The sequence below is a fragment of the Microcaecilia unicolor genome, chromosome 1 (assembly GCF_901765095.1).
Source record: "Microcaecilia unicolor chromosome 1, aMicUni1.1, whole genome shotgun sequence".
Classification (NCBI taxonomy): Eukaryota; Metazoa; Chordata; class Amphibia; order Gymnophiona; family Siphonopidae; genus Microcaecilia; species Microcaecilia unicolor.
Genome location: NC_044031.1, coordinates 718124551 through 718150367, shown reverse-complemented (window position 1 = coordinate 718150367; position 25817 = coordinate 718124551). Strand labels below are relative to the sequence as shown.

At 43.8% G+C, this 25817-nt stretch overlaps 1 protein-coding gene across 1 annotated transcript in view; it reads right to left on the bottom strand.

Moving 5' to 3' along the window:
* Positions 1-16502, bottom strand: part of SLC12A1 (solute carrier family 12 member 1) — a 222896-nt gene extending 206394 nt beyond the window's left edge. The window contains 3 exon segments of the mRNA XM_030189548.1: positions 7127-7225; positions 7227-7726; positions 16324-16502. Of these exon segments, the coding sequence (XP_030045408.1) occupies positions 7127-7225; positions 7227-7541 (414 nt within the window). The 5' untranslated portion in view covers positions 7542-7726; positions 16324-16502.
* Positions 16503-25817: the final 9315 nt, after the last annotated feature.

Below are 25817 nucleotides of genomic sequence, written 5' to 3'. Positions count from 1 at the left end.
TAGCATAGAGGCATCTCAGGGGGACCAGTGCACTATGAATGCTGGCCCCTCCCACGACCAATGCCTTGGATTTGGTCGTTTTTGAGCTGGGACGCTTTGGTTTCGATTATCGCTAAAAAACAAAAACGCCCAGCTCAAAAAACGCCCTAATCCAATGTATTTTTGAAAAAAAAGATGGACGTCCATTTTTTTTTCGAAAATACAGTTCGGCCCGCCCCCTTCACGGACCCGTTCTCGGAGGTGGACGTTTTTACAAATGGGCGTTCGTGTTCGATTATGCCCCTCCATGTGAACTATATGTTCAGCAGTACTGTAATAGAAATCCTATGGTTACTCACAACCAAAACATGATTTTTTTTTTTTGGTAGGTTGCCAAATGGCCACCAGGATTTCAGATCTGCTGGCCTTTAGTTTACTGTTAAGTTAGTAAACATATTCAGAGTATGTATTATCTGTATTAGGTGTACGCAATGGTTACAGCAGCAGCAGGCTGAGAATCATGGAAGCCAGGGTTAAAATCCTACTGCCACTCTTTCACAAGTCACTTGGTCAAGTCACTTAGGGGCCCTTTTACTTAGCTGTGCTAAACATGGGATAAAGGTGAGATGGTTGATGTAGTGTATCTAGATTTTCAGAAAGCTTTTGATAAAGTTCCTCATGAGAGACTCCTGAGAAAATTAAAGAGTCATGGGATAGGAGGCAAGGTTCTAGTGTGGATTAGGAATTGGTTATTGGACAGAAAACAGAGGATAGGGTTAAATGGTCATTTCTCTCAATGGAGGACGTGCCGAACAGTGGAGTGTCAAAGGATCAGTACTGGGACCAGTGCTATTTTAAACGATCTGGAAATGATAGGATATGGAAATCAGAATGACGAGTGAGGTGATTAAATTTGCAGATGACACAAAACTATCAAGGTTGTTCAAACACATGCAGACTGTGAAATATTGTAGGAAGACCTTAGGAAATTGGAAGACTGGGCATCCAAATGGCAGATGACATTTAATGTGGACAAATGCAAGGTGATACAAGGTGATGAACATTGGAAAGAATAACCTGAATCACAGTTACCTGACGCTAGGGTCCACCTTGGGGGGTCAGCAACCAGAAAAAGATCTAGGTGTCATTGCAATTCTGCAATTCTCTTCGATGTGCAGCAGCAGCCAAAAAAGCAAACAGGATGCAAGGAATTATAAGGAAAGGGATGGTAGATAAGACCAAAATACTATAATCCTTCTGTATTGCTCCATGGTGCGACCTCAACTTGAGTACTGCGCTCAGTTCTAGTTGCCGTATCTCAAAAAAGATATAGTGGAATTAGAAAAGTTCAGAGAAGATCGACCAAAATGATAAAGGGGATGAATGCCTCTCATATGAGGAAGGGCTAAAGAGGTAGGGCTCTTCAGCTTGGAAAAGAGATGGATGAGGGGAGAAATGATTGAGGTCTACAAAATCCTGAGTGGTTGTAGAACGAGTAGAAGTAAATTGATTTTTTACTCTTTCCAAAAGTTCAAAGACTAGGGGACACTTCCCCCTTCCATCCAGCATCTCCTCTTCTTCCCTTCCATCCCGCATTTCCCCCTCTCTCTCCACTGCTTTCAATCCAAACATCTCCCCATCTCTCTCCCTGCTTCCTTCCAGCATCTCTTCTCTCTCTCTCCCCTTCCATCCAGCATCTCATTCTCTCCCCCTTCCATCCAACACACTCCCTTTCTCTCTCCCCTTCCATCTAGCACCTCCCCCTCTCTCCTTCCATTCACCATACCTCCCCTCTCTCTCTTTCCCTTCATTCACTATCCCCCCTCTCTCCCTTCCATCAAGTAATCCCCTATCTTTCTCCCCTTCCATCCAGCATTTTCCCTCTTTTCACCCACTTCCATCCAGCATCTTCTCTCCCCCTTCCATTCAGTTTCTCCCTCACCTATCTCCCCTCCCATCATCTTCCCCCTCTCTCTTCTTCTCTCCCATCTTTCATCCATCATCTCTCTTGCCCTCTCCAATCATAGCATCTTCTATTCTTAGCACCCCACCTCAATAACCACCTCCCCCAGCACACTGGTTCACATCTGCTCCTGGGACTTATCAAAGCAGCCTAGATAGTAAAAGAAAAAGGTGTTCAGCCTCAGTCTCTATGCAGGCCACTGCTGACTCTTCAAATCCTGCCCTTTTCAAAACAGGACATTTATATAGGAGGGAGCAGGCTCAAGGAGGACTGCAGCCAATGATAGATGCTATGACCTTACTCCTATTTTATGTTTTTTTTTTCCCTGCTGTGGCTGCTGGTTTGAGAAGCAGCAGCAGTGGCAAAGGTGGCAGTGGGAGGCCTCTCCAAGTCTCTTACAGCAAGCACCTATGGCTGCACAGACGGGCGTTCATAGCTCCTTTGCATGGGGAGAGGGAAGAAGAGGAAGTCATGGTCATCGCTCAAGGTGGCACCTAGTGACTAGATTCAAGGCCCTTAATTACAGGTTTCCCCAAGGAGTTCTGCGGTATTGGTCCCAAGCTAAGGATCGTCACTGGACTGACCAGACTAATTATGCTAGAGGGATGTGGAGATATAAAATAAGGGAAAATTCCCCAGGTAGCTGCAAATGAAGGCTCATAGTGCCAACGCCTGGTTCCAACTGCACTGAAAGTATAAAGGAGCATAAAAAATGTTCTCTTGATTCATAGAGTAAATCAAATAAACCTAAGACATTACTTAGCTCAGCTTACGATCTGAGAACTATTTCTTAGTTTCACAGTTATTTATTGTTGCTATTATTATTGGAATGGTTTATGTATGTTATTTATTTTGATGTTTCTAGCACAGTTTATATTCTGTATTAGTTATTTTATGTTGCTATGAGTTTTATGTACCTTGCTGCAAGAATGGAATGTAAAATGGGCAAGTTCTCAAATATTAAGCAATAAATAAGGTGTATTGTTGTAAAGGCCACGACAGTTTACAAAACTGTTGTCTAAGAAAGTCAATAACCTGTTTACAACTGACCTCAGAATCACCTGGGGAAAAATGACTAGCCCAGCATCACACAAGGGGACAATAATCCAACTTCCAGCATTGATGCAAGCACAACAGAAACCTTTTACCTGTGGAGTTTGCACCAGCAACCAAAACAAAACTTAGGAGCCCTTTTACTAAGCTGCGGGGCCTGCGCTAACGTCAATTTGTGTTTTTGACATGCGCTGTGGCCCCCTTTTACCGCAGCGGGTAAAAGGCTGTCCATTTTTGATGAAAAGAAATGGTCATGCGGTACATGAACTAGTTACTGCATGGCTATTTTGGTAGGGAGCCCTTACCGCCAACCGTTGAGATGGCGGAAGGGGCTTCAGTGCTAACTTGCTGTTAACTGAGCAGTGCGTGGTGCTGTCCGATTACTGCTGGTTAAATGCCGGTGCCTACCAAATTTTTAAAATCCCTGTAGCACTGGAAATGGCACATGCTGTGGGTGGGAACTACCATAGGGCTCCTGCAGTAGCCCTGTGGCTGTTCTAGCTTGGCGCGTGGCAAGCCCACTGCAGTGCACCAACCCTTTAGCAAAAGGGCCCTTAGTACGTTGTTATGCTTTGATATTGCTGGAGGAAAATGCATCCCCTATGCACGTAATTTCTTTTCTTGGATTTAAAGGCACCTTTAGGCACACTGCCACACAGGAAGTAATTTCAAACCAGAAGGGTCCTTTTACAAAGCTGTGGTAAAGAAGGCCTGTGCTGGCATCGGTACGTGTTTTGATGCGCGCCGAGGTCCCCATTTTACCGCAGTGGGTAAAGGCAGGGTTTAAAAAAAAAAAAGAAATGGGCGTGCAACAAGTGAAGCACTGGCCACGAGCCCATTTCAGGGAGGAGCACTTACTGCCACCAATTGAGGTGGCGGTAAGGGCTCCTGCACTACCCCAGAGGTAACCCGGGCAGTGATTACCACTGGGTACACACTGAAATGGCACGTACTGGAGGTGGGAACTACTGCCAGGCTGCTGCGATAGCCCAGCAGTACTTCCCTATTAGCGAGCAGTAAACCCACTTTGGGCTTACCGCCAGTTTGTCTGTAGTTTGATCTACTGAAAATATGTGAAAGTCAAACTATGCAGCACAAGTTCCTGAACAAGCCAAATACGGGTAAAACGGTGGCCCCGTCGAACATAAGCTAAGTGCTGCTGTTTATGCATTCGGCGCTCCCACATTGTATTGCACATAAATGTTTGCACTTTAGAATTTCAGTTAAAGCACTTTAAAAAACCGAAATTGCATAAAAAAAGAAAAAAAAAACAAGGAGTTTTTAATCCCTATGATAGAAACTAATCAACAGTTAAACATACACCAGTTGTAACCTAGGATTTGCAATCCGATAGGTTACTGAGGGATTTTCTCCTTTTGCATTCAATACATGAGTTTAGAAAGCTCAGTGTATACTAGTGTTCTTAACAAGTTTGTAAAAGGTCCCCAGACTACCTATGGGAAATGTTTTTTTTTGGACAAAGACAACATGGATGCTTATCTGCCTTTATCAAATAGACTCTCTGCTGAACAATCCTAACAATGCACATACTCTCTCACACAAATTACCTCCTGCTTTGAAGGTGTGAATGCAGTAGGAGCTAAAATATTTGGCTGGTGTTTGTATGTTCCCGATTTTTGTATGTTTTTAAAAAATAGTTTCCCACACATTTGTTTTAAATGTGCATCTTCCCTCAAATTCTATAAATGTGCTTAAAATTGTGTGTGCAAATTTGTGCATGTAATTTAATTGAATTATGAGCCAATTAGCACTAATAAAGTAAATTTTACATATGGCTCCAAATGGGAGCGCAGCCATGGAAGGGTCATAGGTGGACCAGGGGCATTCGTATAATTTATGCACGCTGTTATAAAATAAAGGTGATCTGCACCTAATTTCAGTGCGAGGATTTACCCCAGGGTTTGCTTGGTGTAAATGCTCACATCTAAAGTTAGGCACTGATCCTGGTACTGCTAACCACCTAACTTTCACTACCATTTGTAGAATAGCGCTTAGCTCCAGTGGTGTTCCTAGGTCGGCTGCCATCCAGGGCAGATTGACACTGTGCCCCCCCTGGCGCATCACCCCCACCCCCAGCAAATCACCCCTCCCCCGTGAAGCATGACACCCCCCTGGCGCATCACCTTAACCCCCCAAGCATATTGCTCTTACCTCCCTGGGGGTGCAGGGAGCAGCCTCGTAGCTGTCGGCTCCGCCAGTTCCCTGCCCCAGAACAGGATGTAACGTCAGAGGGAGCAGGGAACCGGCAGAGCCGACAGCCACACGGCTGCGCCCTGTACCCCTTGTAGCGAGCACCTGGGGTGGACCACCTCCACCGCCCCACCCTTGGTACGCCACTGCTTAGCGCAGTTTTTGCAGTGCTTTTTATAGAATTTGGCCCTTGTATGTATGCTAAAACTGTTTTGCCTATACAAATCAATTGTATGCACATTAAGTCATAGGTGTGCATGTGTACAAGTGGTTTAAATGCACAAAAATAGTTTAGGTATCCAAACATATCAACTGAGTATGTGCTGCTTAATGAAGACCCATGAAATGTGTGGTTTCTGCTCCATTCTGAAGACTCTATAAATCACCAATAATTATGAATATTTTTACAAATGAGGTTTTGTACCATTGGTTATTAATTGCATGTGCTTTTGTGTGGTGTATTGCACTTTCACACACAGTGGGGTTGTTTTGGGTTTTCGGCCTTTATACAACAGACTTAAAATAGACAACTTTTGAGGCTTCTCAGATAGGCATCCTCTTATAAAATCAAGCTCAAAATGCTTATTTATAAAACTAAGGGAGTAGAAAAAACAGAGGAAGGAAGCAGAACTCCAAGCAGCAGCAGCAGCACCATAGCAGATATTCAGTAGACCTGACTCGTTAAGTGCCACAGCTGAATATAAATGTAACCAGATACGTTAGGCCTTTTTGGTCATCCAACCAGATCTATCTAGTTAATTTAGCCAGAGAGCACTGAATATCAGCATTGTATAGCTAAACTAAACTGCACCCCTGAAACGCCCCAAGCAATGCCTTCTCGTAACTGGATAAATTTTGATTGGCAGGAGGAATATTTTTTTAATTTTATTCATTTATTTATTTTGTTTTTTAACAAAGCTAAGGTTTATTTGGACAACCTGAGAAGTTATCAGGACAAATCTTTGAATATCAGCCTCATACTTTCGAAGGGGCCCTTTTACTAAGCCAGTAGGCACCTATGCACGCTCAACAACATGTCAATTTGGAGTTACCACCCAGCTACTGCGTGGCCCAGGTGGTAATTTTCATTTTATGCACGTCCACTACGTGTGCCGGAAAGTCATTTTTATTTTCCGGCGCACGGCAGAAACCGGGCGGTAATCGTCATTCTAAGCACATAGACCATTACCGCTCAGTTAACATCTGAAACCTTACCACTAAATCAATGGGTGGGCGGTAAGGTCTCAGGCCCAAAATGAACGCACGCCAATTTTTATTTTGCTGCACGTCCATTTTCGGCCCAAAAAAAGGCCGTTTTTGCAGGTGCGCTGAAAATGGACCAGCACACGTCCAATACACACGTCTACACCAGCACAGGCCATTTTTCAGTGCACCTTAGTAAAAGGACCCCTAAGTGTATTTATTCTTTCATGCTTGGAGCACTTTCATGTTATATTAAGGATTCTTTGGGACAGAGTTATCAAGGTGGGCTCCCATTATGACATGTTATTTGACCACTAACTCGGGCAATTTAGCACAGGCCCCATTCTGTGTAATGAGACCTATGACTACTAACAGGGGTTAATGTTAAAGTAACATGTCTTAATGGTAGCCTACATTGATAACTTCTGCCTTTAATAGTAGCTCATGTCGACAACTATGCCCCTTATTCACACAAGCCTCACTACGTAAAGGAGAAATAATGAATGTGTTCCACCTCTCATAGGCATATTAGCCTCAGGTCATATTGATTAAATATGGGTATTTTTATTCAGATGAGTCAGTTCTACCTGGTTCATGCTTTAAATTTACATTCACATAATTGAGCATAAGATACCTACTACTTACAGAACAACAAACACTTGCGTTAGAGAGAGACAATTAATAAAAAGAAAGTATTGCAGGCTTTCTTTAACTTACCTTTGAGAGCTGTTCATGAATTTCTATCAAGCTGGGTCTGGTCTTTTTTACCCCACTAATGCTGCCAGTATTTCGATAATAGTCAATCTTGGGAACTGCAATCCATTGTGTTATGGCCAAATGTTTTCAGATAATATGTGTTATTAAGGGTGTCATAAGGATGAAAACTTCCATCGCTTTTTATAGTTTCCCCATTTTGGATGATATTGCCATATAATTCCCTATTTCTGGGCCTAAAGCTAATTCTGAGTCTATGTTCTTCATCAACAAAAGAAGTTTCTTCATATTGTGGAGGGTCTTTGTCCTCTTCACATGCTAAATTATCGTGACCTTCATTAATGATGTTGACCTGAAAACGAGTAGGGCTACCTGGGTTTGCCTCAAAAAATACATTTGGAGAGTTATTCATTGACATCTTCCTTTGAGTTGTGAGCTTATTTGCTGGTTTAGCTGTTATTTCAACTATTGGAACTTAACCTAATCTGCCGCTCTACCCTGTAATGATGTAGCGTTAACATGTCATGATTCTTGGACTAGTAGCGTTCAGTTGAAGTTTGCTTGAAGGCTTTGGCTTCGGCTTCAGCAGTCTTCTTGCACAAGCTATCAAAAGATGGAAAATATTCCAGATTAGACAGAATCCAAATAAAAGAAATGTAGATTATACACATAGTAAAAAGGGCCCCGTGGTAGCGGCAGCAGCTGTTTTTGCCACATGCCAGGGCCCTCTTTACTGCAGCGGGTAAAAAAGGCCGAAAATTGACATGGCCATGCGGTAAAATTGCATTTACCACGTGGCCATGGGGGAGGGGGAGCACTTACTGTCACCCATTGAGGTGGCGGTAAGGGATCTTGCAGAGACCTGGCAGTAAATGGGCAGCACGTGGCGCTGCACGATTACCGCTAGGTTAGCGCCACGCTAAAAATTATGGAAAAAATTTCCACAGCGCCAGGAATGGCACACAGTCGAGGTGGAACTATGGCCAGTGGTAGTTCGGATTGCCACTCGGCAAAACTTTAGTAAAAAAGGCCCACAAAGAATGAGTGTCGTGCGCAGTGGAAAAAAAAATAAGTGGTCGTGTTGTAATGCTCTGAAGGTTCCTTAGCAAGTGGAAATATTCATCAGTAGAGTGACCTCTATCTCTCGCTGCTGTAAATAAGACTTAAAAGCATAAATGTTTATGGAGTACTGGAAATCAATTTTAAAATTATGGGGCCCTTTTACTAAGCTGTGCTACTAGATGGACTTAGTGGGCCCTAACGCAGGACTTTTCCATCTGCTAAGCCCATTTCTAGTGTAGCCATCAAATAGGTATTTTTCTATTTGTTGAATATCTGGCTGGGAACGAATAGCGTGTGGCCATTTTAAAAAATTAACGCAGGAGCACTTACCACCTACTATTTAGGAGGCGCTAAGAGCTCCTACATTATGGTTGTGCTTGCCAGTTAGCACATCAGTAATGTCACCGCGCTAGCTGAAGAGTGTTTCTATATCTATTTTCTGCCCCAACACAACCCCTCCAATCAGAAGCGGAGCCAGGATGAGGCAAGTTGACGGCGCGGGGGGAGAGATAGCGGACTTCCGCTGGTGCCGGCACACATTTTCACTGCAACAGGATGAAAAAAAATAGGCACCCACGCCGGCAGAACTACGTTTGGGGGAGCGACTGCTCCCCTGGCGCCCCACCTAGCTACGCCACTGCCTCCAATAATCCCATGCACTTAGGACTACAGTCAGTAAATGTCGCTGAAAAAACTTCACAGAGCGCTATTCTATAAAAAGCATGGCGAGTTAAGTGCCATTTATAGAATAGTGCTTAGATCTGATTTCCACGCCAAGTATTGAGTGCGAGGATTTACACCAACTGAAACCTGGTGTAAATCCTGGCACATAATTTAGGGGCAGATGCCCGGTATTCCATAATACTGTATATATCTCTAGTGAACACCCCGACCCGCCCATGCACCTTCCATGGCCATGCACACTTTTGAGTTGCGCGCTATAAAACTTGCGCGTGGATCTTTATAAAATAGCACTTAACAAGAATCCAAACCAATAATTGATTGTTGGCACTAATTACTGGTGCTAATTGGCTTGTTAGGCAACTTAATTGAGTGCACATCTGGACATGGGCATTTCATGGGCATTCCATTTACATGCATAGTTATAGAATATGGCCCAGTGCACATAAATCTACATGCACAGATCTAGGCCACGCTTTCCAAAAATACTAGGACTAGGGGGCATGCGATGAAGCTACAATGTAGTAAATTTAAAACGAATCGGAGAAAATTTTTCTTCACTCAACGTGTAATTAAACTCTGGAATTCATTGCCAGAGAATGTGGTAAAGGCAGTTAGCTTAGCGGAGTTTAAAAAGGTTTGGACAGCTTCCTAAAGGAAAAGTCCATAGACCGTTATTAAATGGACTTGGGGAAAATCCACTATTTCTGGGATAAGCAGTATAAAATGTTTTGTACTTTTTGGGGATCTTGCCAGGTATTTGTGACCTGGATTGGCCACTGTTTGAAACAGGATGCTGGGCTTGATGGACCTTTGGTCTGTCCCAGTATGGCAATACTTATGTACTTATGTGTAAATGGAGGCGCGTAGTTTTAGGTGCTGGGATATCAACTAAGCATATTCTATATACCGCGCCTAAATCTTATAGAATATGCTTAGGCAGAAATGTTTTGCATGTGGATTTTCTTAAGCGCCATATATAGAATCTGGTCCTCTGCGTCTCCATTTACACCAACGAAAACTTTGCATAAATCCCTACATATAAATTTGCATGCACTGAGCCATATTCTATAACATACCCCTTTTAAACTGCGCACATTAGAATTTAGGCACAGTTCATTACAGAATACGCTTAGCAAGTTGTACACGTAAATTCTAAGTATTGCCAATTAGTGCTCATTATTGCTTGTTAAGTGCTGTTATCAATGTTGATTAGCTTGTTAAGCCAATTAAGTTGCACACATTGTTATAGAATACACCTGGATTTCGGCATGGATCTCTAGGCGCGCTATATAGAATCCGGCAGTAAGTGCGCATTAGTGCTCAACACAGCTTAGTAAAAGGGCTCCTATATAAATGGTTCCCAAAGCTGGTCCTGGAGGCACCCCAGCCAGTCAGGTTTTCAGGATATCCACAATAAATATTCATGAGAAAGATTTGCATGCACTGCTTTCACTGCATGCAAATCTCTTTCATGAATATTCATTGTAGATATCCTGAAAACCTGACTGACTGGGGTGCTTACAGGAGCAGCTTTGGGAACCTCTGTCCTATATGAACACATGAGGAGAGGATGTGTTTCTGGAGAACAAACACCACGGACCCCTTTTTTTAAGGATCATGCAAACATTTCATAACTGTGGGTCAGTGTCTTGCAAAAGGATGAATTGATCAATTCTTTTCAGCTGATAAATTAATTTAGCATTTTGCTGAATAAGTGCCTGATGTACTGCATCTGTGCATAGACTGTAAACTAGTTTTTGCTACAGGAATAAAAACGGAGGAAAATAATTCCTTAGGAATAAGGTTTTAGTGAACCCTGTTGAAAATTTGATGCAGATGAAAATGTAGCACATTTACAGTGACAGAGAAAGGATTCTGCAACCCAAAATATTTTGCCACAGCCACAGAAGTGGAGAAAATACTCAGAAAATATATTCTACTTTGCATGTACTAAAATTATATTTTGCTGAAAATGTCTTTAGTAGACTGAATCTGCCTATTTTTTTTCTCAACAAAGAGCGTCATTTTTATCACTGATGACCCTTTTTCAGTGGAATAATAGTTCTAATTAGACCTGAGACTGACACACAAGCATGAGATTTCTTCTTCACTGTTGGCTTACCTAAATGCTGTGCAAAAGTTATACACTTTATTGTAATTATACAGTACTATGTTCATACCATCCAATATTCAGCCGGTGGTAGGCAGCGCTTTTAGGGCTCCTTTTACTAAGCGGCAGTATGCCCAACATGGGCTTACCGCGCGCTATACAGGAAGTACTGCCGGTCTACGTCAGCAGCTCGGCGGTACTTCCCACCCCTAGTGCGCTGTCATTTCCGGTGCTACATTTATTTATTTTTGTAGCGCTGGAGTGTACCTGGCAGTAATTGGGCAGTGCCGTGCGCTGCCCGGTTACCGCTGGGTTAACATAGGAGCCCTTACCGCCACCTCGATGGGTGGCGGTAAGGGCTCATCCTGAAATTGCCACTCGGCAAGTGTTTTACTTGCCACACGGCCATTTCCTGCAGGAAGGTGAGACTTCCCTTTTACCAGCTGCAGTAAAAGGGGGCCTCGGCGTGTGCGTAAAACATACATTAATGCCAGCGCTGGCCCCCTTTTGCCACAGCTTGGTAAAAGGGGCCCATAATGTCCACTGCCGGGCCATATCCGGTCACCTGCATTGAATATCCGGTTTTATTTTTGGCTGCTAAAACTTAACTGGTTAAGGCAATATTCAGCGCCTGACCACTTAAGTTAAACCAGTCAAAGATAGAGACTTGTAAAGGTATCAAACCGAAATCAAAGAAAATATTGCATAACTGACACTACGGGGAAATAAAACACTTCACTGAGAGCTAACTCCAAAGGGGAGATACATGTTTTATAGCCAAAAAGGTTGACAGATGTAATGGTTCAAAGAATATGTATTTAACTGACTGATATCTGATCACACATTTACAAGGAAATCACAACAAGAAAGTAACACAGGTAGATTAGCTATATATATATATATATATATATATATATATATATATATATATAAATGGTGATTTCAGAAAGCCACTGTTTAGACATGTAGATGGTTGTGATTCAGAGATATTAAAGGGGCAATTTAGAACGAGGTTTGGGCAGGCTGAAAGTTTTGGGGTTCTTTTTAAAAATGTGGCACGGATTTGAACTTATGTGCATGAACAGCAAAATTAACGAAAGCTAATTGCAAAACATGTGCAGTAAGGGGCCCTGTGGTGGCATCAGTGGAACGGTTTGCCGCGCAGTGAGGCCACTTTTACCATCGAGGGTAAAAGGTTTTTTTTTTTTGCAAGGGGAAGGAAATGACCATGTGCTAAGCAAAGGCATTTGGGTGCAGCCACTTCCTGAGAGAGCCCTTACCGACTCCTATTTAGAAGGTGGTGAGGGCTCCAGTGGAAGCTCAGCAGTAACCAGGCAGCAACATTACCGCTGGGCACACTCCTGGCACTAGAAAATGCAAAAATATTTTTCAGCGCTGGAAATGGCCGTGCGGCAAAGCGGTGGTAGGCCCACTATGCTCCTGTAAAAGGTCTCCTAAATGCAGGGGGTATACTTTGCATCTACCATACAAGGGAGACAGTTACATGTAACATGCCTGCACTGATAGCATGGGCCCTCCATGCTACTAAGCATGTAACGCAGTCCACATGCTAAGGGAGCAGTTCTATAATTGGTGCCTCCTTTCAGGTGCCCTGATGCTGTAGGGTGAAAGCCTGTTCCATATCGGTATCTGGGCACCCAGATTCCATTATATAATAGTAGCACAACCTGGCACGGGCACACCTTACATTTACACGCCTGCAGTTTCACTTGCCATAGACCTGGCACAACTGCAATCATGTAAATGCAGCAGGGACACATGTAACATACAGTATTTGTATAAGTCACATGCATAAGTGGCAGCCCTGTCCATTCCTCTTCCATGATTCACCCATATGAATGCCCCTCTTGCTCTGCCACTTGGGTGTGCCATATAGAAAAGCACTTAGGCCATAGTCATCAACTTGGGTTATCATTAACATGTGTTATTTTACTAACACCAATTTTTAGTAACTAAGGGAGAAGTTATCAACATGGGCTACCGTTAATACATGTTATTTTACCTCAAGTTGTTCTATTTTAGTACAGGTTTCCTCTTTAGTACATAAGTACATAAGTAATGCCAAACTGGGAAAAGACCAAAGGTCCATCGAGCCCAGCATCGTGTCCCCGACAGCGGCCAATTAAGGTCAAGGGCACCTGGCAAGCTACCCAAAACGTACAAACATTTTATACAAGTTATTCCCGAAATTGTGGATTTTTCCCAAGTCCATTTAGTAGTGGTCTATGGACTTGTCCTTTAGGAAACCGTCCAACCCCTTTTTAAACCCTGCCAAGCTAATTGCCTTCACTACATTCTCCGGCAACGAATTCCAGAGTTTAATTATGCGTTGGGTGAAGAAATATTTTCTCCTATTTGTTTTAAATTTACTACACTGTAGTTTCATCGCATGCCCCCTAGTCCTAGTATTTTTGGAAAGCGTGAACAGACGCTTCACATCCACCTGTTCCATCCACTCATTATTTTATGCAACAAGACTCGGTGCTAAAATAGCCCAACCTGTGGTAAATGAAGTCTCATTGCATAAAATGGGATCTGTGCAAAAATAATATAAGCTACTGATACAGTAACATGCCTGAATGGTAGCCCATGTTAATAGCTATGCCCTAGTCACTTCGCTGCCAAAATTCAATTTGTTTGTCTAAATATATAATTCTTTTAGCTGTGGGGCGAGACTCACTCTTACTGCTTCCAAAGTTTGGGGGAGTTAGGTTAAAAAGTTGAGTAATTTGTTCCAGTATCTAGCTGTAAAAGTTTGGAATAAAATTCCATATCATATTAGATCTCTCTCTTCTTGTGTTTTTTTTAATTATTATTTTAAGAAAACAGTTGAAGATTTTTATTTTTAGATGTACATGTAGTTTAATTTAGTCTATTCTATTCTGATGAGTTATCATGTAATTCCATCTGTTTGAGGTGTTCTTGTTGTAATTCGTGATGAATCCAGCTACGAATAGAATAGAATAAACGTGCGAAAGTGCTGGCATTCTGTACATTCACATGAACAAGTGGCAGGTAAATGCTGATGCCCATTTAATGAATTCATTGCCCTTTAACAGTCTATAGGACAGATGTGGTAGCACTACCTGTCCCTCCATTTCCCCCCCCCCCCCACCCCAATCTCCCCTCTCTGATCCCCCACCGTGTCAGTCCAATCCTCCAATTCCCTCAACCCCCTGATCAGCTTTCCCTTCTCTCATCTCTCACCCCTCTCCGATCCTCCAATCCCCTCCCATAAAGTACAGATCCCCCTCACCTGTCCCCTACTCAACCGTCATCTCAGACCCCCCCCCATCCACTCCAGGATTTACTAGGTGAGCCCTGGTGGTTCAGTGGCAAGGTGCATCAGTGGTCCTCCTCCACTCATAAGAACATAGCATACTGAAAAAGACCGAAAGTCCATCAAGCTCAGTATCCTGTCCAACAGTGGCCAATCCAGGTCACAAGTACGTGGCAAGATCCCAGAACAGTAAAACAGATTTTATGCTATTTATCCTAGAAATAAGCAGTGGATTTCCCCAAGTCCATCTTAAGCTTATGGACTATTCTTTTAGGAAATTAGTCAGACCTTTTTTTAAACCCTGCTAAGCTAACTGCTTTTACAACATTCTCTGGCAATTAATTCCAAAGTTTAATTACATGTTGAATGAACAAATATTTTCTCTTGTTTGTTTTAAATTAGTAGTTTCATTGTGTGCCCCTTAATCCTAGTATTTTTGGAAAGAGTAAACAAGCAGTTCACATCTACCCATTCCACTCTACTCAGTACTTTATAGACCTCTATCATATCTCCCCTTAGCCGTCTCTTTTCCAAGCTGTTCAGCTTCTCCTGCCCTGTTCAGCTATGTTTTCAAAATGATGTCACTGACCATAGCAGTAGTCTTGCTTCCAGCTTAATAAAAGATCCCCTGCATGCATATTTCCCATTTTATAATGAGAATACATGTATAATTTTTTTAATGTCCTGTCCGCTCTGAGGCGTGCACAGGTTTCATAAAAGTGCTCAATTCAGTCCAGGCTATAAACGAGTGATTAAGGGGGTAAATTTCCTTCCATTTCCAGTTATTTAATTTTTTCCTCAAAGTTAAAACTTTTTGTGGTTTTGCTAGCTAATTAGTACCACTTAAATGTATAGATGTTTGAAAATGGGATACTATACATATAAATGTTGGTACTTATGTGTAGAAGTTGCAAAATCACCACTTCCATATATAGGGACAGATTCTATGTAAGGCACCTAAAAAATCCATGCGGTAAACATTTCTGACTAAGCATATTCTATAAGCAGCACCTAGATTTAGGCACGGTATACAGAATATGCTTAGTTGATATCCCAGTGCCTAAAACTAAGCACCTCCATTTACACCAATGAAAACGTGGCATAAATCCCTGTGCGTAGATTTACGCACACTGGGTCATATTCTATAACTACACGTGTAAATTTTGGAACGCCCACAAAATGCCCATTTCCCTGCCCATAGCCATGCCCCTTTTCAACTGCACACATTAGAATTTAGACGCAGCTCATTACACAATAGTCTTAGCGAGTTTGTGTAAATTCTAATTATTGTCAGTGTTCATTATTGCTTGTTAAGTGCTGTTATCAATGCTGATTAGCTTGTTACGTCAATTAAGTTATGCGCATTGTTATAGAATATGCTTGGGTTTCAGCGCAGAATGCTAGGTGCGATATACAGAATCTGGGGGATAAATGCTGGCACTTGGAGATGGAAGCTGCGGGTGATGTTGCTCTTTTTCTCTACCTTGATTCTTCTAAAATCACTGCTTGCATTGTACATGCCAGTAAATACCTGTGTATTTCTCAGCATCCTTGTACGTATTTTACAAAAGGCTCCATGTTTGGCGCAGTGTTTTGTAAAACACAATCCCTATGAAAAATGGGACTTCAAATCTCTGAAATACAATTCTTACACTGTAACTATATTTATACGGTTTCTCAAGATGTTGCACCCTAATTTATGTCTATCTCTTGTGGACAATTTGTTCCCTACCTTTTTTATTAAAAGATAAAATCTCATGGGAAAGAATAAAATATTGATTCAGAGGTTACACATGTATACACAGGATTGTTCATACAGGTCATTTTGTACCACAGATATAAAGCTAATATCCATTTAGTAACAGCGCACACTAACCGAATTAGCTCGTGCTGTTTATAAATGACCTTTATATGTACATCACTGAAAGCTGAAAAGTACGAGCGCTATTTTCAAAGAGCTTCTCCCAGGACAAATAAGCTTTAGATTTTCAGCGCTGTTTTTGAATATTTACTCTCCTTTAAATATGTAAGGGGGGTTCTTACCTTTGGTAATCAATACTTCGCTCTTCAGAGCAAATTATCAGAGTCTTGTCATCTGCTCCTCTTTTCCATGAAGATCAAGCTTGGAACGAATAGTTTTATTATACTAACTATGTGTAAATAAACATACACTTCCAAGAATACTGTGCCAGCTGATACCTCTATCAAGGAGTGTCTGTCTCTTATTCACTTCTGCCTTGTCCTGCCCTTCCCACCTAGGTTCCAGGGTTTAATTTTATTGGCTTCAATCTTTCTTCTGTTCAAAATATCACGTGTATCATCCAATCAGTAGTTTTGGAAGCATAGTTTAAAGCACATTAAATTACTTGCTCAGAGGCACATTCTGGACTGTTAAAAATCAACCAGGACCCTTACTGGAACCCCTTAAGAGGAAAGCAGATTAAAAAGAGTTCTGCTGTTCTTGACACCGAGGCTGAGTAGAAGTAGTTGCTGCAAATTAAAGCAATAAGCGAGTATGTTCCTCTAGTTGCCTGGTAAACATCATGGGGTTCCTTTTACCAAGCTGCAGTAAAAGGACCCCTGTAGTGGAACTGGCGCATGGGTTTGCAGTGCGCCGAGGCCCCCTTTTACCACAGTGGGTAAAAGGATTTTTTTTAGAGTAGAATTGGCTGTGTGGTTAGTTAAGCACTTGCCGCACAGCCATTTCCTGGGGGAGCCCTTACTGCTTCCTAGTTAGAAGACGGTAAGGGCTCTCGCACTAAACCGACGCTAACCAGACAATGCTGATTAGTGCTGGGTAAGCCCCCGGCGCTAAAAAAAAAAATTTGAGTGATGAAAATGGTGCGCGGCACACACAGGAACTACTGCCGGGCTTCTGCAGTAGCCCAGCGGTAGGGCCGATTTGCTGCATGAAATTGCTGCGGTAGCTCTACCGCGGGTTTGTAAAAGGGCCCCTATGTTTGTTTCATTCTATAAATTTTTTCAACCTATGCAACTTCTTTTTCATGCCCCTAAGATTGATCACAGTGTATTAACAGATAGCCTGGGGTAAATCCCAGGTTAAACAGCTAATGAGAAAATTAGCATTTTGGGGTGTGGAATGAGTGGGGACTGAGCCTTAGAGATAAGATGGCGGTAGTTACTGTACATTAATTGTTTATGCAGCAAATAATGCAGAGCAGTTAAGCACAGCTCATCAGTTGTATCTAACTGCATTGTGTTATCTGCTTTACAGTGATTGCAAGGAAGCTACTTTTTCTCTGTATTAACTGCACTATAGCCCTTCTCATGTTCTAGTTAGTGCAGAGGTTTTGCAGATATCACATGTTAATTTTGACAATTACGCATATGTTCACTGCAACACTGTATCACAGATTGGTCTTCATTTTGCTTTATAAGAAGCTCTACAAACATAGGCATTATACAAACTATAATTTTCACAATTATGGGCGCGTGTTCTGGATCCTCAAATTCAGATGCCACCAGTTTGAAAATTGCTCCTTTGAAGGGCAATTCTGTAACCTAAGCGCCCACATTTATGTACACATTGTGTGGGTAAATGTTTAGAATACTAGCACGTTGGCGCATTTATATGGACATACCCATGTAAAAGCTAGATGGGCACCTAATCACTAATCTGCAAATACCCACTTAACTAACATAGCGGTTATTTGCAAGGGGCACATACACAGGGGCGGAGCATGGGCGGGACTTAGGCAGGGCTCCCATTTTCATTGGTAACTTACAGAATTCAAGAACACGTGGGATAAACCAGGGGCATAGCCAGACCTCGCCAGGAGCAGGGGCCACAGCCCTAGGTGGGGGGGCACTGTTTAGCCACCCCCCCCACGCCACCGCCGCCCCCCCAGCTGATGCCACCGCCACCGCCGTATTGCACCCCTCCTCCCACCGACCCCCTTTGAACTCCCCTCCTGACGATCCCCTTGAACCCCCCTCCTGCCACCAACCCTCTCCCGCCGTCGCCACTCGTCCCGCTGCTTCAGGTTCCTTGTTTGCTGGCCTGCCAGCCGAAGAGAGTCTAGTTCTCCAGCGCCGAAGTAGCGCCTTCATTCAAGGAAGTTCCTGGTGTGATCAGCTGTTTCTGATGCCTTATGTGACGTAAGGTGTCAGAAACAGCTGATCACGCCAGGAACTTCCTTGAATGAAGGCGCTACTCCAGCGCTGAAGAACTAGACTCTCTTCGGCTGGCGGGCCAGCAAACAAGGTACCTGAAGCGGCGGGGTGGACAGCGACGGTGGGGGAGGGTTGGTGGCGGGAGGGGAGTTCAAGGGGGTCATGGGGGGGCAGGGCCAAATCTACTGGGGCCCAGGCCCCCTCAGGCCCCGCGTAGCTACGCCACTGGGATAAACCCAGAGGAACACTGTATAGAAAAAGGATGGAATTCAATTAAAGCAAGACTCAAATGACCTCATAACTGGAGTGAGCTTTGATGGCAGCTTCAGAGGTTGGGAAGTAAGACCAACGCTGGGCAGACTTCTACCATCCTGTAAATGGCAAAGGCAGATTAGGATCAAGGCTGGAATCGGCTTCGATAACAACTTCAGTAGTTGGGAAGTAGAACTGGTGCCAGGCAGACTTCCACGGTCTGTGCCCCAAAATTGGCAGGGGGAGACAAAGAGTAAGATTACCAGTGTTAAATCATGAAGAAGTGGAGCCTATGCAGAGTGCCAGATTTAACTCTCTCCGGGACCGCTGAGAGGGGGGAGCAGGGGGGACAAAATTCCCCGGGCTGGGCCTCCAAGGGGGGCCCGACGCCAGGGTCAGGCCGCCGGTGCTGCAGTCCCTGGTCTCACCTGCCTGACCTTGGCTCCGTCCGCCACCAGGCCCCCTGCATTAAAATCGGCAGCGCCTCAGCTCTGTTTGGAAAGGCAGATCGCCTCCCTTCGGGCCCTCCCTGTGTCCCGCCCTCGCGGAAACCAGAAGTTACATCAGACGAGGGCGGGACATAAGTACATAAGTACATAAGTAGTGCCATACTGGGAAAGACCAAAGGTCCATCTAGCCCAGCATCCTGTCACCGACAGTGGCCAATCCAGGTCAAGGGCACCTGGCACGCTCCCCAAACGTAAAAACATTCCAGACAAGTTATACCTAAAAATGAGGAATTTTTCCAGTCCATTTAATAGCGGTCTATGGACTTGTCCTTTAGGAATCTATCTAACCCCTTTTTAAACTCCGTCAAGCTAACCGCCCGTACCACGTTCTCCGGCAATGAATTCCAGAGTCTAATTACACGTTGGGTGAAGAAAAATTTTCTCCGATTCGTTTTAAATTTACCACACTGTAGCTTCAACTCATGCCCTCTAGTCCTAGTATTTTTGGATAGCGTGAACAGTCGCTTCACATCCACCCGATCCATTCCACTCATTATTTTATACACTTCTATCATATCTCCCCTCAGCCGTCTCTTCTCCAAGCTGAAAAGCCCTAGCCTTCTCAGCCTCTCTTCATAGGAAAGTCGTCCCATCCCCACTATCATTTTCGTCGCCCTTCGCTGTACCTTTTCCAATTCTACTATATCTTTTTTGAGATACGGAGACCAGTACTGAACACAATACTCCAGGTGCGGTCGCACCATGGAGCGATACAACGGCATTATAACATCCGCACACCTGGACTCCATACCCTTCTTAATAACACCCAACATTCTATTCGCTTTCCTAGCCGCAGCAGCACACTGAGCAGAAGGTTTCAGCGTATCATCGACGACGACACCCAGATCCCTTTCTTGATCCGTAACTCCTAACGCGGAACCTTGCAAGACGTAGCTATAATTCGGGTTCCTCTTACCCACATGCATCACTTTGCACTTGTCAACATTGAACTTCATCTGCCACTTGCACGCCCATTCTCCCAGTCTCGCAAGGTCCTCCTGTAATCGTTCACATTCCTCCTGCGACTTGACGACCCTGAATAATTTTGTGTCATCGGCGAATTTAATTACCTCACTAGTTATTCCCATCTCTAGGTCATTTATAAATACATTAAAAAGCAACGGACCCAGCACAGACCCCTGCGGGACCCCACTAACTACCCTCCTCCACTGAGAATACAGGCCTGAAGGGAGGCGATCTGCCTTTCCTAACAGAGCTGAGGCGCTGCTGATTTTAATGCAAGGGGCCCGGTGGCGGACGGAGCCGAGGGTAGGCAGGTGAGACTGGGGACTGCAGCGGCGGTGGGGGGGGGGGGGGGGTAGCGGGGGGGTGCGGCGGCCTTACCCCGGGCCCAGCTTAGTCTCTCAGCGGCCCTGACTCTATCTGCCTTGTTGGGCAGACTGGATGGACCGTGCAGGTCTTTATCTGCCAGCATTTACTATGTTTCATGTTCCTGCCATATTTAGGTGCCCACATTTATGCTATCTCTAGGACTGGTATAAATGTGAGTGCCTAAATATTAGGCATGTCAATACCTGGTTACACCTTGGCACTGATACCGACCTGAAATCCAGATTTGGATGTCAGCTGAAAACGCTCATGCATTTGTGGCTGAAACCAATGCTCTCCCCCACCTCCCTTACTTGCAATCACCCCATGAAAGAGGGCGGGCCTCCTGGACTGGCCGGCAATCTGACCCCAACCTTTCTGCCCTCCCACCATCTGAAAGCCTGGGTCTACCTTTAAATGGCCTGATGGTCTAGTATCATCTTCTGGACAAAATTGATTCCCAGTCTCTCTTGCCTCCACAGAGTCCTCAGCCAAAATGGATGTCAAGACTGCCTTGGTAGGTCCCGATGGCCATTTTAGGAGTGGAAGCTTCTGCTTCTGCTGCTTCCAAGCCCAAGATAGCCACCAGGATCTCCCATGGCTGTCTTGCGAGGATGCTATGGGAAGTCCTGGCAGTTTTGGCTCAGGAACCTGTGGGGGAAGATCAAATGGGGATAGCTCTTGCCCAGAAGAAGTCACTAGACCACCAAGCCATTTAAAGCAAAGGGAAGGGCCTTGGGTGGTGGAAAGGTGGAGGGGTTGGAGGTTTGGGTGGCTGGCCAATTAGTTGACCCTCTTCTGAGGGGGGGTTGCAGAGGCAACGGCTAGTCTGGGAAGACCCATGAGTAACCGTTTTCAGTTTTAGTCCCAGTTCTGGCCGAAACCAAGTGCAAATTTCAGACACAGATTCACAGATTTGGTTTTGACCAAAACCAAAACCACCAGTTTCAGTTGACCTTTAACGGAACTTAAGTGTCTAGTTTCTGTTATGATTCTGCTAGCAGACAGGGGAATGTTTGGGACTCACTTCTGATTGGCTTGTCAGGGGCTGAGCTGACGTCTGAAAGAGCAGATGTCAGAAGCCTGTTCTACTTAAGCCTACCTTTCCCTACAACTCTTGCTTTAGCGTTTGATTGCTTTGTTTGCTCAGCTGAAGCCAGCCTGTGTTTGGGCGCTTGTGTTCACGTTGGAGTTTTGCCTTTCTCCTCGTGCTTGTTTATTGTGTGTGTGTGTGTGTGTGTGTGTGTGTGTGTGTGTGTGTGTGCTGGGTATTCCCAGCATGAGCCTGATTGCCTCACTTCCCCACACCTGGTTTGCTTTCTCCTGCTCTAACGTTGTGCTGTCTGGGGTAAGCTTGTGCCTTGAATCATTTCAGTTTGTTTGTTTAGCTTTCTCTCTCTCTCTGTTCCCTTTGTTGTGTTGAGCTTCTGCTCTGCTCCCTGTGGTTCTGCCTCCCCCTCCTTGTATTCTGCTCCTGTTTGTTTGTTTTAGTTCTCTTTGTTTGCTGTATCTGTCTCCTGTTTCTAGGGAGCAGTGTTCCTTTTCTGATCTGTGTGTGTCAAGGCAGCTACCTCTGTCTGCTTACACTCCCCTTTCTCCTTGTCTGCTGAGTAGCTCTGCCCTGTTTATTCCTTTAGCAGTTCCCTTTTTCCCTTGGGTGTTGTGGGGCCAGCTTTGTGTATTCCTTAGGTAGTTCTCCCTTTCCCATTGTGTGCTGTATAGTCAGCCTGGTGTGTTCCCTTGTGGGGCTTCCTGTATCCTTGTATGCTGTAGTGCTGAATGGTTCAGCCTGGAGTTTTTCTTTCTGGGTCTTCCTGTATTCTTGTTCGTCCTGTGGCACAGCCTTGTATACATTTAGAGGCTTCTGCCTCTCACCCCTTCCTTTGTGTCTCTACCCTACACTGTGTGCGCTGCTTGTGGCCTAGTTCCGTGGGGAACCCTGTTGTTCTTTCTCCCTTTCCAGAGTGTGACTTGGTTCCTGATCAGCCGTGAGGCCCGCCTGAATGCTTTATCTCCCACTTTCTGGTAGTGCCTGTTGGCTGTTGTGTGTGTGCAGGGCTTGGTGGCTAGGGTGGTGCGTAGGGCCTGTTCGGTCTACCCTAGGCCTTGGCCAAAATCCTATACTAGGCCTCGGTCTGGGCTCAAGGGCTCACGTCCAGAATAACAGTTTCTGTTATAGAGTAGGCATCTACTATGCGGCCTCAGGGTGCCTAATTGGAGCACTCACTTATAAACTTGACTCCTAAATGTATTGGGACAAAGACTGTGTGAACTTGGAGCTTCATAACAATTTTCAAAGAAAAGGTTTGCAAATAGAAGCTACAGTTTTATGGGTTACAATTTTATGGGTTAATGGAGGAGTGGCCTAGTGGTTAGGTTGGTGGACTTTGGTCCTGAGGAACTGAGTTCAATTCCCACTTCAGGCACAGGCAGCTCCTTGTGACTCTGGGCAAGTCACTTAACCCTCCATTGCCCCACGTAAGCCACATTGAGCCTGCCATGAGTGGGAAAGTGCAGGGTACAAATGTAACAAAAATAAGGAAATAACAGCATTCAGTACTACTGAGACTATTCTTTCTGCTTATATTCTTGGTGATTAATTTTATAAATCATTTTTGCATGTAAAATGGTTACATGGGGTCTTATAATTTACATGGTTACATTGGGGTCTTATAAAATTAGGTAATGCCTGCAAGTGCTGTAAGCTGACATATACTTGCACAGTAGGCTTCCTTACTGAAGATGTTGATTATATGCAACATTCATAGTTTAATCGTAATAGGTAACATCACTGACAGATGTCACAACTAGGAACAATGTGGTCCACACCCAAACTACCCAACAATGGCGTAGACAAGGGTGGGCTCGGGTGGGCCCAGGCCCACCCACTTTGGCCTCAGACCCACCCAGTAGCAGCGCACCTATGATGTGGCTAGCAGGGATGCCCAAGCCCCACCAGCCGAAAACTCCCAACAACTGTCCCTCCTGCATAACTTCTAAATAGCAGATCTTCGCCTGCAGCGAGCAGCGACTGATACATACTGTTCTCACCAGCCCCACAGCCTTCCCTCTGATGTATTCCCAACTATGCGGAAACAGGAAGTTGCATCAGTGGGAAGGCTGTGGGGCCAACATGAGCAATGTATTAGTTGCTGCTCACTGCTGATGAAAATCTGCTATTTAAAAGGTATGCGGGAGAGGGAGATGTTTGAGAGAACATATCGTAAGAGGGAGAGAGCAAATCACTTCTGGGATAGGGTGGAGTTCTTCTGCCCACCCATCTTGGGCCCAGGCCCACCCAAAATTGGGTGTCTGGCTACGCCCCTGCTACCCAAACAATATCTACAAATATAAACAAATTAATATTTTCAAAATAGATTTGCTCATCTGCTGTAAGAAGAAACTAGATAACAGCCATGGTTCAGCACTCTTGTGACTACCTCAGGTGTCCAAAATTCAAACAAATCAGTCTTAACTATGCAGGACAATTGTCTGAAACTGGTACTTATTGAACCTAAAGGAAGCTGTCAATTATTTTGTCTACATATTGGAAATTGCTTCAGATTCAGTTAACTCTAGTTACGCCAGTGGCCTAACATGAACATATCCTTCTTTGGAGTCTAGAAACTGGTAAAAGAATGGTGAAACTTTTTCTCAGGTCTCTTCTTAAAGCAGTGAATATATAAGTTCCTTTGAATATTGTCCTAATATTTACTAGGTGGTTGAAAGGATAATTTCATTTGCTACTTCACAAATGAAGCATAAAAATAAAAGACACAATTAGGGTGGAACTGACTCGCAATGTCCTTTTCCTTATTTTCCTCTCATTGGGGCTCCTTCAGACAGGATTCTGTATAGCACCCGTCCACTCTACAACTCTTGAATGATTCTCAGGCAGAATCTCTCTTCTTCGGTTCCTCAGGATCTATAAACAACACACTACTCACTCACGTGTGGGCTCACTGAACCCAAAGGACACTCACATACCTGCTACTTTCCCCAAAACACAAGCTTCAGCTAAAAATAGCAAAAACTCTTTTCAATCAAGTTCTTGCCAAAATGATTTACAATTTCCAACAAAAACAGGAGCACTGGGAATAGGAAAAAAAACAACAAAGGGACACAAAACATCATGCTGCTACCAATAGACGGAAAGTAGGCTCAAACGAGAGGTATCAGATTAAGCTTGTGAAAAGGCCTGGGAGAAAAGATAAGTTTTGAGAAAACAATACAATTTCTGAAAAAGGGATTTAGCCCTAATAGAAAGAGAAATCCCATTCCATAGGGTTGGGGTGATGGCACTAAATCTAGAATTTCTAATCTAGTCAAGCCAAATCTGATGATGAGAAAGCATAACGAAAATGTGTTGCTGACAGGAGTGGAGAAATCACTGAGGGACATAAGGGATGGGGAAAGTAATAAAGGTAGACCTAAGTGTAGAACCTGATGGATGATGGTCAAGTATCTGAAGGGAATCCTGTGCTCAGATATGAAAAGAGAAGAAACACGATTGTACTTTTTCTTGCCAAATAAAAATAGCTGTATTTTACACTGGTTGTAATTGTCCGAGTTGGGTAACTTGCACAGCATGATATAACTATACTCAAGTTCAGCGATGACCAGAGTCAGAAGAAGGATCTCAAGGGAAGAGAGTTCAAGAACTGGGTGGACAAAACGTATCTACCTCAAAGTAAAGCCCTTCCTACTAATAACTCGGATTTGTTGGTTGAATTTCAGAAAAGCTCTTATTCCTGAATCTGCCCTTGAGCTTCTGCAGAAAACTGGAAACTGTGATCTTATGTTTCAATGACTTACTTTAAAAGAATTACTCACTGCTAACAATGAATTGTGAGCCAGGTTTGAGTTTGGTATGCCATCTGCCTATGCCCAGGGTGCTCTTTTGTGCATAAACAATGTGTTTTTCAGTAATGTGATTTCTTCATCATTACTTCCAGAATTCAATTTATTATTCCAGGATCTACAAACTAATATGCAATCCCTCTCTTTCAAAAACACTAATTTATGCATCACAGAAAGTTCCATATACCATATTAATCACCCAGCTTTGTCAAGCGTAGTTACATTAAAATCTCTTACATTATTCTTAGAAATAATTATCCAGGAAAGATAATGAGGTTGGAATGAAAAAGAGCAAGACGTGTATTTCTCTTAGATTGTGGTTTGCTAATCAACAGCAATTAGGTGGTGCCTGTCTCGAGTGCCAAAAAGGTCCCTAAAATCGATATTTCACATTCTCCCCTTTTGATACAGCTTAATTGTATGCATAAATACTTAAATTACTGTAGTTGGTGA